General features: G+C 33.8%; 1 protein-coding gene across 8 annotated transcripts in view; it reads left to right on the forward strand.

Annotated features, from left to right (window-relative positions):
• LOC110994542 (polyhomeotic-like protein 3) overlaps positions 1-14768 on the forward strand; it is a 209517-nt gene that overhangs the window by 57378 nt on the left and 137371 nt on the right. Inside the window, exon 1 of one of the 8 annotated variants that reach the window (XM_022261245.2) lies at positions 5996-6371. The exons of 6 other annotated variants lie outside the window; for them this stretch is intronic. In XM_022261245.2, coding sequence (XP_022116937.2) covers positions 6320-6371 — 52 coding nt within the window. In that variant the 5' untranslated portion in view covers positions 5996-6319. Of the gene's footprint in view, positions 1-5995; positions 6372-14768 lie in introns of those variants that run through there. One more of the 8 variants, XM_022261243.2, reaches the window with a different exon arrangement.

Raw genomic sequence — 14768 nt, forward strand, 5'->3', positions numbered from 1 at the left:
CTAGCGCTTTCCGCTCGATGATTTACTTTTGAGATAGGCTATAGCTGGTCGCTTATTAGTTCTTGCTTTTTATTTGTTGCATTGAACAGTAGGCAGGATGTAACAAGAGCTATGTACATGATCTAAATAGCTTACGGTGAGATTAAAAAGACTTTTGTATCATCGACAGTCGAGACTTGACCTGAATGGGAATGTTATATGTCAAATTTTACTACGGGTAGTCATTTTGAACTTTAGTAAGTTTATAGTTTGAGAACAATGCAAATATTTAAATTATTAAAATATAATAAATTGTACTTTATCAACATGTTTATTGTGTGTAGTCTATGTGTAATGATGAGCACATACGGTCCATTTAATAGCACATAACTAACCTCGTATTTGGAATTAATAAGCAAAAAAGCTTTTTAAACAAAACACATGTTTATCATGAAATAAGTTGTTATAGAATTGATAGATATATTCTAGTCTCTGGTTTAAAGAAAATCGGTCAGCTTTAACTGCACGTTTTTCCATAATTAAACGTTTTGATTAGCCCAGATCAATACAGGTTATTATGAACAGTAGATTAAAGGTCTTTACCGTTCGAAATTATATATTTAAATTTCATATTAAAATTGATTTCAGTTATTTGAATTGATAGTTAATGTATTAGTCTTTATTGGGATTCATTTCTATTAGTTAGCAAATTGAATATACTTAGTCTGGCCATAAATACTGATACAATTAAAAATAAACAAAATATTACATTTTAATTTGGAATCTGTTATTTTTATATGATTGTCCATTAAGTTTTCTCATTTTGGCGCCAATACTTTGTATAATATTTTGCTATATTAAAATGCAGTGGGGTGATGAAGAGAACCGAATCGCTGTGATTTCATTACCAAAGTAGGTATAAAGCTAAATGCACATTTTAAAACTCTCCATACGCTTGGTATTTGTAAAATATTTGAGTACTGAGCTATTAATAGGTACAATGAGACCTCCTCTATTTGTGACAGAAAAATATCTGGCCTTCCACGTAGTCTTCTTAAGAAAAAGGTGGTCAAAGCAGTAAGGGAAAGAATTCGAAGAAATCCTGTCCAAAAGCAAAAGATTTTATCTCGGGAGACAAAGATAGCACCTAGAACCATGTTGCGTTTTTTAAAAGATGACTTAGGACTTGTAGCCTATAAGAGACGTCCTGGTCATTTCTTAAATGATAATTTAAAAAAGAATAGGGTGATAAATCGAAAAAATTACTGAAGCGGTACGCAAAGAGTGGTCACAGAAAAATTTTGTTTACGGATGAGAATTATTTTACAATCGAGCAACATTTTAACAAACAAAATGACTGTATTTGTGCTCAAAGCTCTAAGGAAGCTTCCCAATAAGTCGCCAGTGTGCAACGTGGGAACTATCCGACTTCAGTGATGGTTTAGTGGGGTATTAGCTATGAAGGAGTGACTGAGTCATACTTTTGTGAAAAAGGTATCAAAACTTCGACACAAGTGTATCAAGATACCATCCTTGAGAAGGTAGTGAAGCCATTTAATAACACCATTTTCAATAACAAAGAATGGTCCTTCCAACAAGACTCGGCAACGGGTCATAAAGCTCGGTCTACGCAGTCTTGGTTGAAAATGAACGTTTCGGACTTCATCAGCGCTGAAGACTTGCCGTCGTCTAGTCCCGATCTTAATCCGCTAGATTATGATTTATGGTCAGTTTTAGAGAGTATGGCTTGCTCTAAACGGCATAATAATTTAGAGGCCCTAAGACAATCCGTACGATTGGCAGTGAAGATTTTTCCCATGGAAAGAGTGCGTGCTTCTATCGATAACTGGCCTCAACGTAGTATTGTCTTTTATTTACATAACTTTTACACATTTAAAGAAAAACACTTTTTTAACGGATTATAGATATGTATTATTATATTTAAACTTATAATTATTTTTACATAATTTTAAATTTAAACCGACGTTTCGCGTGCTTTACAGCGTGCGTGGTCACGGTGACTGAAGACAAAGGTGTTAAATGTCAAAAAGTATTACAGCTGCAGAAAATGTTGTGTTATCTGTATTTATTTCCCCGGAGTTGGTATCGACTAAAAGATGTAGGGTTTTTGCAGAAATTGCTCACGGTGTCCTCCATTTTCGCGGGTTGTTTATTTTGAGATTTTAATTTGGATATTATTGGATCCCAGGTGTTTGATAATTTTAGGCCGTCCTCTCTATTGAAATTGGCGTGTTTTTTGATTTCAATGGCTTCGCGTACCAATCTTGGGAAGAATCTTTTTTCTTTCGCAAGTACTTTCGGTTGGTCAAAGCGTATGTAGTGATTAGGCCTATCTAGTGTGTGTTCACAGACTGCTGACCTCAACGTTTTAAAGACTGTATCGCACCCAATGGAGACCACTTCGAATAAGCTTTTTATATTATAAATTGTTGTTTATTTATGTATTAAACTAACACACTGTAAAAGTAATAAATGTTATTTGCAACAGAAAAAAAATATTTTTCTTTGTTTCAGTATTTATGGCAAGACTAGGTATATCTGACATATACTCATAGTAAACCCATTATTGGTTTTTATAATTATAGAATTATAATTTATAGAATTATAAAATCCGTTTTACTGTCTAAAAAAACCTTCCAAAGTAAATATTTTATTCGCCTTATGCTGTTATGTTTTTGTTAAGAAGCATCCTTTGATGATGCGATAGATGGCCGAGTTGCAGAAGGACCAATGTCTTACAGCACGCGGGCCGAGCGAGGTGAACCAGGCTCGGCACTGGGAGCGTCAAAAGACATTAATGTGTTAATAAATATAATAAATAAATCAGCAATATACTATTAATATCCTTTTCTGAATTCGTAAAGTATTTGGGATTATCCATAAGCAGACTAAAAAATTGTCACGCGTTTTATGTATTAACCTACTGTATACGAACTGTGCCGCAGGTTAAGTACAAGTTGTGTTAGATGCAGATAGGACAATTGTCGCATCCGCGCGCCATTGTTACAGTACATGCCCTTAATTGCGCTCACGAATAAATTAAAATAGAATGCTATCGGCGCACTATGATACAAGAATCTTGGTGTATGAATACAATATTCATTATAGCGGTACATTTTAGGGATGTATTATACCAATATTTACAAGGTAAATAGGGTAAATCAGTTTGCTATGGCGTGGAAATATATGCCTTGAATTGTTTAAGCTATTGAGGGATATGCTTAAAACGAGCATTAAGAATATTCATAGCGCTATATCATCTAAATCGAAAGCAAATCTACATACACATGTTTGAACCTTTTTGTATATGATATGTATTTCATCTGTGGCGATATGTCTAGTATAATTATTTTTGTTCTATATAATATGTTAGCTGTAGCCTTTAGGAATACGAAATAAATACATTTAGTAGGTTCTGGGTTTAGCATAGTTTCATATTCTTTGAAATCAAATGTCATCAAAATGAAATGATCTTATTTTATCTTGTACCAATGTATCAATATTCCGAGCGTTGGCAAGCTTTTAAAGATATTTTTTGGGTATTAGGGCAGGCGTAGCGCTGCATGTTGGCAACCATAGATAGCTGTGTATTAACAGTATTTATTTACGGCAGAGCCAACATCTTTTGAAGATTTGAAATAGTTCGTATGTATTTTTGAGAAAATACTTGAACAACTTGTTTAGGGTCGCTGGATAATGTTAACATACTTATTTTACGATTTGTGGGTATCCTGAATTAGTGTTTTAATGATGAGGTATATTTCCGAAAATGTTTAATGTTATTTATTAAAGAATTTTTAATTAATAAAAAGATTAATAAAAGATTTAGTAATTATAAAATTAGTTTTATTCACTACAAAACGAACATGAATTAATATAACAATTAGGTTTGTTACTCCCTAAATGCGCTTACATATTCCGGTGCCATTTTAATTTTTGAATGCACTTGCCAATTTTCTGTACTTCTCAGCGATTCTTGAGACTATGACACGGAAGGTTTGTACACTGCTTAACTTTCACAGTCGTTCTTTTTATTTCTCAAGGTCGTGATAGTGGCACACCAGTTCCTCCACTCTCCACTGTCTTCGGCAAGACTCTGTAAGACCCTTTACTTGATCGGCCCAGCGATTGGGGATCAGTCTGTCTGTTGCCCTCCACGTTTTAATTGGGCATAATCCGATCCATTGGTGCATCATACCTACGGCCTCTGGATTGTGTACATTGGTTAACGACTTAACACTGACAGTAATGAAATGATAATGATGAATTATGAAGATGTGATAAATTAATCGAATGAATTAAAATTTATTTATGCGTCGTTGTAGTTATAATTAAATTATGAATTTATTATAATACCAACATTGCTATAGTATTTACAAAGGAATTATGTATTCATATATCCATCTGTACTGCCACAATTGATAGTATTGATTTCTTTTTAAAAAGAAAGAAAGAAAATCATTATTACACTCATTTATAGAGTAAAAAAAAAGTAGGTACTAGCCCACACACTAGGATCCCATATTTCGTGGGGAGCTAATCTCTTCTATTTCACAAGTAAATTATTTAAGATACTCGACTTAATAAATACTTCATAACAATTACAATTTTTTTAAATACCGGTGCCAGATCTCCACTTGCTACGGACCAGCCATAGTTCATCCACTTGACACTTTACTAGACCTTCATCATGTATTCTCGTCGTTTATGGGTAAGTTTTGATCTGTCACTCCATATTATAAATTTTACAAGCTTGAAAATAATAAATTTCAATATAACTTATAAGTGATAATCATTTTACTTAACGTACTAATTAGTTACAAATTATTACAATACTCGTATACACTACGATCACGATTTTTCAGTCGTTAAGCTAAACACCATAAATAATCAAATTTTGCAGTTGATTTTTTATTTTACTCCCGTGTAATAAAGTTGAAAATAAGTTGACTAGTTTCATAATATATGTCATTTTAATACCAACGAAATATTTATAAAAGATTCTAATAACTAAATAATACTGACGAACAAATTTCAATTGTATGACCTTGTATGAAGTTTCCTTTTTAATTACAGAAATAATTTCGATCCTTTATCTGAAGCGAGAATGACAGTGTCATTACGTCAAGGTGACATTAGTGACATGACCTGTTAATAGGTATATTTAGCGGTAAAGCCGTGACCTTAGCGTTTAGGTATATAGTTCACATATTATGTACATAAGTCACGTTTTCGCAGAACATATAATAATTGTATGACTGACTATCGACATTCTATTATTTTTGTTTAAACAAATGCTTTTGCAAAAAAAATGCTTACCAATTCTTAAAAAGCCGGCAACGCATTCGCGTGCCCTCTGGCATCGAAAGTGTCCATGGGCGGCGGTATCACTTAACATCAGATGAGCCTCATGCCCGTTTGCCCTGTTCTATAAAAAAAAACAAAAGAAGATCATTTTCTAGCTTTCTCTGGCTTATCGTAAATAATCTTTAACAGTATTTATTAAACAATTTACGTGTAAGTACTCTCTCTGAATATTTATACCAAAACATATTTTCATTTTCTCAAAACTTTCATATACTTTGCTCTTGATTTCACATTGGCCACATTTTAAGTAGGCTAACGTATCAATATCAGTAATAACGCAAGAATTACAACAAAACAAATTAAAATACCGCTGGTAGCGATACAAGTTTCACGTGGCTCCAATTTAAACAGCTTGATTACCGCGCAACGACTACCAGTATAAAACAATAACAAGCAAAATAAATGTCTTATAAGATAATACATTTTCTTACACAACCCTAAAAGAACAAAACTGATAAGTTGCGGGGGCAAAACAGGTAGCACTCACACACGCTCACATGACTTGTGACCGCGTATGTACAATAGATATCACCTGCAAATATCACCCACACACAGCGAGCGCGTAATAAATCTGCCTAACACGAACGAAATGGTGCACACACACACACGCAGCTCACCCGAGTCACCTCCACATGCCGCGGGTCGGTCGCTAGTGACACCACACTGTTGCATTTTCACCTGTTGAGTGCTAGGCGTGTGTGACGTGAGTCAGGGCTCAGAGGCTCTCAGTCGGCTTGACTGTTTCGCGCGCTTTGGTCGCATATTTCATAAACATTGAACGCATCGTCCACGTGTATTCGCAAGTGATAAGTGAGATCGATGCACGAGTGCCCGAACTCGAGTGTAAGACTGTGTTTCGTAGTGTTTTTGGTGACCCTTCAAGCTGTTTCTATCGGACAAACTGAGGAACATTTCGGCGGCGGAAAACTGCATTTGGAAATACCTGAAAGGTATGTTTTGCAACTTTTCCGCGTGGAATTCGGTCCAAGTTTATCGTTCAAATGGTATGTTTGAATTATTTATGTACGGTTTTTATTGAAGTGGAAGAGAGAAAACTGTTTTGTAGTGTTGTAAAAATATTAATTACTTTTTAGTTAACCAAGGTTTTAGTCTTATACGTAGTTATTCTACAGATTTTTGTATTTATGTATCGATTACCTACACCTATTCTCGAAGTGGTGTAGGTAATCGCTAAATAAAGGCTATTGGAGAATAATTATTGATTACGTGTAAATTTGTTTGGGTAACAGAGATAGCTATAATATTATGGTTCTATATAAGTTTCAGTAGTCCTTGTTAATTAATCATTACGTTTAAACGAGATTTTTTTATTTATTAGAATTACGTTTAAATATTAAATGTCTTTATATTATTATTAATTTATGCCTTACACTGACTTACTTTACAAAATACTACCTACCTACAGTATAACATCGACTATGTGTATACTTTTATTAAACTGTAATGAAACCCGGAAAATCTTGTAGTATTACTTTTCCTTTCGTCAGACCATATATTTTTGTACTGTACATCAATCGAAATAATTGGTATAATTGGGTATAATTATCCTAATATCTGACACTTTAGTTGATCCGTGACGAGTTTCTGACGTGAGTGATGGCCCATTACCCCATTATGGGTCATTACTGTCCCTAATACTTCAAGTACGAAACGTCTTCAAATAGATTTCCAATTATCCAATTCACGCGAGCAAATATTTTTTAACGAAGTCTCATTGAGAACTGTCAGATCTATTTTTTAATATCATTTAAATGTATAATGGTGAAGAAATTAACAAAACATTTTGTTTTGTTACACACAACAAACAGAATGTTCACTTTTCCGGAATAAAAACAGGTGTTAAAGTTTTCCTCCAAATTAACTTTTCATCAATATTTTTAAAAAAATTACTCAAATTGGTGTAGTTGTCTTCGAGAGTTTGCCTTACATTGCATTTTTATTTTATTTATATGAATAAATACAATCTCCTTTCACGTTAAGATACTTTCGCGAAGAATTAAAGTTTTGAGCTTAAGCAGTGGCTTCCGAAGAAAAATTTATATGCAAATCATATTTTTTAAAGGAAGCTGAAAGACGTTTTCTTAGATTTGTATTCATAAAAACATCATAAATAGGCCAAAATTTATGTCTAATGTTAAATAAGAAACCTTGAATTTGGCAAATATCAATTCTCAACCAAGAAACAGAGAGCGTGCACTTATGCGATGGAAATCGTAATAAAACATACATATATTAAAGCAAAAAATAATTGTCTGCTGACCGAAAAGATACGAGCGTATATGCGTAAGACCCTTAACTTCCAATAATCAGCATTATCATCATCAGACTTTTAATTTGGATTTAGTCGTCCTCTATGTTCCAGTATATCCTGCACTGGCCGCTAATCATTGCGAGCCAATATCTTCTACGATGTCGCCAGTCCAACTAGTCTGTGGGCGTCCGCGCAGTCTTTTGTCTTGACGGGGTGTCCATTCAAGAAGCCTGCAAGGATACTTCTTATAAGATCCTTTTTATTTTAAATATTAAAAAACAAAAGTAGTTTACATTAGTACGGTCGAAGATTTTTACGTCCACTAGGACGTCAAACAAATATTTAAGACGTTTAAAATTATCATTATATATATTTCGTATACTAAGATAATTACCGTGGATAGTTCATATAAGTGATAAATGAGTTTTTTTTACTGTTATCGGCTGTGTATACACGATGAGCGAATACATAGATAAAAACAAGTGTAACAAAATACAATAGATTACATTATATTTATGCTGATCTAATATTGTATTGTTATATTTGTTACATCACTTATGATCACATCTTAATGGTTGTTTTATATAATTAGTGTCACAACGAAACGGTAGCGATTCATAAAGGATTTTGAATCTTTAACGATGTATCTCAGGAGTTCAGATACTTTTACATTTAAAGACGTTCCTATTTCAATCTTCTTTTGGGTATCTGTGTGTCCTGCTTTGGCAAAGGCCTCCTCTAAATCCCGCCATTCCTCTCTGAACTATGCCACTCTCTTAAGTCTAAAAATCCACCTTCTAAGTTGTCTTCCTCTTTTTCGTTTGCTGTACCTTAATTTTGGCACCTGTATATTTTTGATCCACTGTTCTGTTCCCCTTGCCATTGCCAATTGAGTTTATTTATTTTTATTGTAGCATCTGTTACCTTAGTTGCTTTGCTTGAAGCTTTTTCTATTTCTTCTCTATTATCAACGTTCTGCAGCTTTGTATGCTGCGCTTTAATGGGCGCCCAAGTTTGAAATCCATATGTAACGGGTAGTGTACATGTATTTAGAGCTTTCTTCTCTCATAACTATTCATTTAGTTAAAAATTGATAAGCTTTCGTATAAAGCTCTTTTGTATAATCAAATATTCTTACATAGGCTATAAATATTAATCACGATTGCCCCGGAAGTGCCTCCCTGTCACGCATGACACGCGTCACCTTTGTCATACATATTTTTGGTATATTATGTACGCCTGGACTTGAATAAATTATACTTACAGTATAACCTAACGCGACTTTTGTAAATTATCTTAATCACCACTATAATACTGGAATGCATAGGTCCTTAGAATCTCAATATATATATTTTTTTTCTAGAACAAATGGGCAGGAGCCTCACCTGATCTTAAGTGATACCGCCGCCCGACACCCTCAATGCTAGAATCTGACGAGTGCGTTGCCGGCCTTTTAAAATGATTTATTTAAAATACATTTCAATATAAATATATATTAATATAAAAAGTTTGTACTGCCAATACAAACAAAAACCTTGTTGTTCAGCCCCTAATCAGGCAACATAATGATTATTTCATGTATAAACAGGCAGTAATAGTTTTAAAGTAATTGCCAAATTGTAATTTTCTTGTAAGACAGAACCTTTGGAAAAGTTTTACTAAGTACTTGTGTTGATATATCGTCCCATAGGTTTTTACCAATGAAGGTTTAATTACTAGGGTTTTACGTAATCCTATATCAATTTTATTGAGTGTTAACCCTAGAAAGATAATCATATTTTGTAATACGGAAAAGATAATCATGCGTAAAATTTACGCATGAATTTGAATTAGTTGTAGGTTTAGGTTTAATAGTTTATTTTAATAAATTCTATGTTATTATATATACTCATATATTAAATTAATTAATAATGCAGATAATTTGTTAAACTTCTTTATTTGTATTTAAAAAATAAACAAAACTTTAAACGTCTTCTATAAATCAATAAAATAGTATAACACTTACTCTTCCTAATGAAAACTTATTTTTTATTCTAATAATCAGACTCATTTTAACTAGAAAATCAACAGTAAGCTTTTCTTATAATTTAGAAACATATATTTACATAAAAGTAAGTTACAAAAAGCTTTGGCACATATCAGTATTATGCTCACGACATATAACTTTTTTACATTTTTTGCAGGACGCATTTGCCTTTCTCCTTTTTTTAGAAAGGCAAAAAGAACAATAAATCCTTTTTTTTGCTACTACTAGTCTTCGGATGTATCAGGCACTTTAATTGGCAACATATCAGAGATTTTATCTCACAAATATCTCTTCAAAATAGGTACTTCTAAACGTCTACGCATAAACAAAGAAGACAGTCCCAAGCTAAGATTTTTCATAAATCTTTTGCGACTCAGAGGCTTTTCTCCTTTACGATTTACATTATGGCTGTAAATTACATATTATGCATTAATGCAGGCAATGTTAAGGCAGGCAAATTCCATAGAATAAAGCCATAGGCCATCTATTTGCCTTCTACTACAGGACATCAGAGAACACATTTGGTCTAGCGTTTCAACGCCACCTTTTGTTTGATTATAATATATTATCATTTCTGGTTTGCCAGTAGCTTCGTTTAGTAGCATTCTCCTCACAAATAAACCATTTTTGCCTGTTTCGGTTTGTAGGAGACGAGAGTAAGGGTTCCGTCAAAACAAAACATAGATGTCCCCACTAGCCTGGAGCGACTGTTTTTTAGCTCTTCCGGTATCTCACGTTTGTTTGATCGTATGGTTCCCACAATGGTTATTTTATAAGGTTCTTGGAGCAATCTTGTTGCCAAAGGGATTGAGGTAAACCAATTGTCCTCTGTTGAAAGGCTACGATCCTACGAAAGGCCGATGTGGAGACTGGTTGCACAGTACTGCTTTGCTCTTCTAAGATATTACTTCCGCTTGGCGTCGGCTGTTCTTCTTGTATCTCGTCTACAAACCCTTCTTCTGTGTTACTCTGCACTTCATCTCACTCTGAACACTGACACATCTGACTCACTGTCGTGGTCCGCTACTTTACTGTCGGTGTCCTCACACGAAAGCATCATCACTTTGCATAAGAGCGGCCAGGATTTCGTGTTCGTTTAAATTGGTACTCCCCATTGTGTTATATATTTGCCTCAATATCTTTAAAAATGAAATAACAATATTAGTTATGATATAAAGTATTAAAAGTTACGAAACACAATAAAACTGTCATATAAGCCAAAATCATAAAAGTCACGATAAAGATAATCATGCGTAATTTTGACTCATGCGGTCGTTATATTTCAAAATCGGTGGCACTTACCTCATTGAAACTTACGGCACGTGGCAGCTCCCAACGACGAATGAAATGTCCTAAACGCACAGCTATGGATTCGCGATAATTAGAAAGTGAGAGCAATTTTTCGAAAACGCATGCGTAATTTTTACGCAGACTATCTTTCTAGGGTTAATAATGCGTGAGCGCGGGTTCAAACCGCCCAGTCTCATATTCTACCACATTTTTGCAGATAAATTTCATCAAATAATTTTTAGTGTAGATGTTAATTATTTATAAGTATCTTTCATTACACATATACATATTATAAAAGAAAACACTTACAATATACAAAGCCAAAACATTGATTATAAAATATACAAAACAGAAAACATCAGTCTATTATGTACATTAATAGATAAAGAAGGAAATTAAAAAAAAACTAAATTGTTACATCTACTAAATAATAACGATTCCCTTTCTAGTAATTAGGGCATATATATATAGGGAATTAATAAGCATAGTAAACAATTTACTTTCACTGTTCGCATATAGGGATACTCTGTAAAAACACCCATTAGTACTCTCAAAAAGTGCCGATTCCAAGACGAACTCTTCGAGTACCTAATTTCGTATCTCGGTTCTATAATTTCAAAGCTGAAGTTGCAATACGCGAGATGATATCGGAATTTCTGTAAAAGTTATAATCAGGTATTGAAGCTAGTTTAATGAACACAAAACTAAGTTAATTGTATGTAAAGTTTTATCAATTGGTACTATTTAATTAACATAATAATTGAGGGCTTGCGATAAACTCCTCATTTGTATGTATTAACATCATCGTAATTTATGGAATAGATATGAAGATGTAATAATTCAATAGGCCCAAAGACTGCTTTAGTTTTTCATTAGACCCCTTGTGATACCCGCCAAGGGTAAACGGGGGCAGGCATCTGCGTCTTCCAGTGGGTAATAATAGTTTACCGGTTCACTTATCTTTGAAGGCCTCTGAAGAGATTGATTTAAGTTTGCTTGAATGTCGAATAAAATCCCATTAGAAACGAACAGTTAGACACAATGTTTATGATCCAACAAAGGTATGTAAAGCAAGACATTCCTCGGTGCGACGCGACCTCGACAGCCCACTACGCAGTCAGCGCACGCGTCGGAGCATCCGCGTAGCCTCACTGCACTACCATATAAAACGACATATAAATAGAATGCCCTGAGTTCAGAGTTCGGTTTGGGTTCCGGAATTAAGTCTCGACTGTATCCGTTGGATAGCGGATGGCATCGCACTGGGCTTACACTAAGACCATGGATATTAATACTGACAAATAAGATAAATTAAATAACTTATTACAAAGGGCAGTAGGTAGTAGGGACACGTAATGTTAAGTGATACAGCTCATGGGCACTCACATTGCTAGAAGGCTAGCAAATGCGTTACCGGCCTTTTTCAGAATTGGTACACTCTTTTCTTGAAATCTCCTATGTTTAATATGTTCGAAAACACTTCAGTGGGGAACTAGTTTCATATAGTGGTAGGGCGCGACAAAAACACTCAGTTGTGGAACGAAGGACGTCGAGGTTATAGGGATGGTAATTGGTATTCTGCCTTGTCGTCCTATGATGGTCGTACGTTCGAATCCCAACTGTAGTGTATGAATATTTGTGGGCAATTAATACTTTCTTATACGATAAAAATAATACAAAAACATCATCTCCTACTTATATGTAAAAAAAAATTGATACAGAAAGCTAAGGCAACAACCGAGGTTGTAGCTCCAATGGCTTCTTTGCTTAAAAAAAAAATTAATAGCATCTTGATAAATGTCGAATGTTTTTTGAGCCGTGAACAATCCATTAAACTGAAAATTGTGAAATCTGAGCTCGTGATTTTTTGCCGATGTTCAGAGGTCACCGATGCACTTCAGACCACGATAACCGCACGACGTGACTAAAAAAATTACATACAACTTTAACATTTAACGTTACTTCTGTAACTGTTTTATTGATTACTAGCTGTCCCCAGGAACTTTACCTCGCCTTTATATTATTTACGAAGTTGTAAATTTATCCGTCTAAAATTTGCTAACCATAAATACTTTCATCAGACTCCAAGGAACAAAAAAAAACTACTCGAAATAGTGCAGACGTTTTCTAGAGTTGCGCCTAGCGCAAAATTGATACAATTATTTTATTTACAGAAATTTCATAGGGAAAATAGGTGATCAGCCTGTATCTACCAATACAAAAAAAGTACTTATTAACATTTTACCATATCGAGTTGTCTTCTAGATAGATTGTTGGTGAACTGTTGAATTTAAACCATATCCTATTTTGCGTATAAACGTATATAAAAGCTTAGTAACTATATATTAGAATTGCTATTCATTTCCAATGAAGCATGGCATTGCCTCAAGTGTTTCTCTCTTCTATATATTATGTACAGATACTATACAAGATATAATAAACATAGAAATATATAGAACAAAAGTGCGTAACGAAGCTATAAAAGTTCTGTAGAACCAAGTCAGGATTTGGGTTGGTAACATCGGGCAACATTGGGGGTCGCGACCGGCAACCGGCCACACCGACCGCACTACGTGACCGACCGATGGGAAGTTGCTACGCATTTATAGTTTCCTGGTACAAATTATGCTTAATGGCTCAAAAAATAATTTAGTATTTAAGCTAACTTGCACTATTATTAGGTAAATATATATGGTCATTGGTGTTAGCATTAAATCCGATTTATTTTCACGAATGATATGAAATGGTGTTCTGGCGTTTGCACTAGTAAAATTTCAATCAGACGGATGACCCGAGACACATTGACAGTATTGAGAAGAAAGAGAAACATTATTTGTTTATAAATTTATATAATAAACTGAATCTTACATTGTAATATTGTCATAATTGCCATATCCATGTACAATCTGCATAGTCTACATTGTTCAACTTCTGCATTTTTTATTAAATTTCACACCAGCCAAATCACATATAAAAGAACAATTATATATTTGTAATCACAAAAATGCAATATACAGTATTTACAGTTTTATTAAACTATATAGGAATAAAAATATTTAAAAAAGAATAAAAACAAAATTAAATAGTTAACGTTCGTTTTACGTCAGCTTTTCCTCGCTGTATAAAATATTTCTCGTGTTAAATTCAGAAAAATTACCATTTTATCATTATTTGTCTAAACAATAGCGAACTAAATTAAAAAAAGAAATTGTTTAAAAAATGAGGATGCTCAGTTACGCCGTTACTAAGTCAACGAATGTCCGTAATTTAAAAAATGGGTATATGCATATGAATTATATTTCTCGTTATAAAAATAAAAAGTTTATGACAACATAAAATCATTGTCTAAAACGGACTTTCTAAAGGAAATTTAGGGTAAAATTCATTACTGTTTTATAATAAAACAATCTCCCAACGTTGCCTATGTCGAGACTCGTCAGTCATACTAACAAGATGACTATACTAATAAGAAAACAAACTCAAGGTTAGCCAAAATAAATGGTCAGTGAAAATACATCTCCAGAAAATACTCCTCCTTATGGTACTTAAATTTATGTATAATCCGCTTTATAATAAGCTCTCATACTGAGGGCATGTCAAATGGAGCGCAATAAAGCATCAGGTCGCTGTCAGTTTTGAGCTAACAGGAACATCTCAATGGTAATACGAGGTTGCGATCACTGTCAATATTATGCAGGACGTGACTCAACCGCCGTGTTTTGCATTTAACTCGAGATATACATAAATAATGCGGTACGCTTGTCAAAATTTCAAAATTATGACATAGAGGATATTACCACAGACTAACTGTAA

Source organism: Pieris rapae, chromosome 4 (genome assembly GCF_905147795.1).
Source record: "Pieris rapae chromosome 4, ilPieRapa1.1, whole genome shotgun sequence".
NCBI classification, from domain to species: Eukaryota; Metazoa; Arthropoda; class Insecta; order Lepidoptera; family Pieridae; genus Pieris; species Pieris rapae.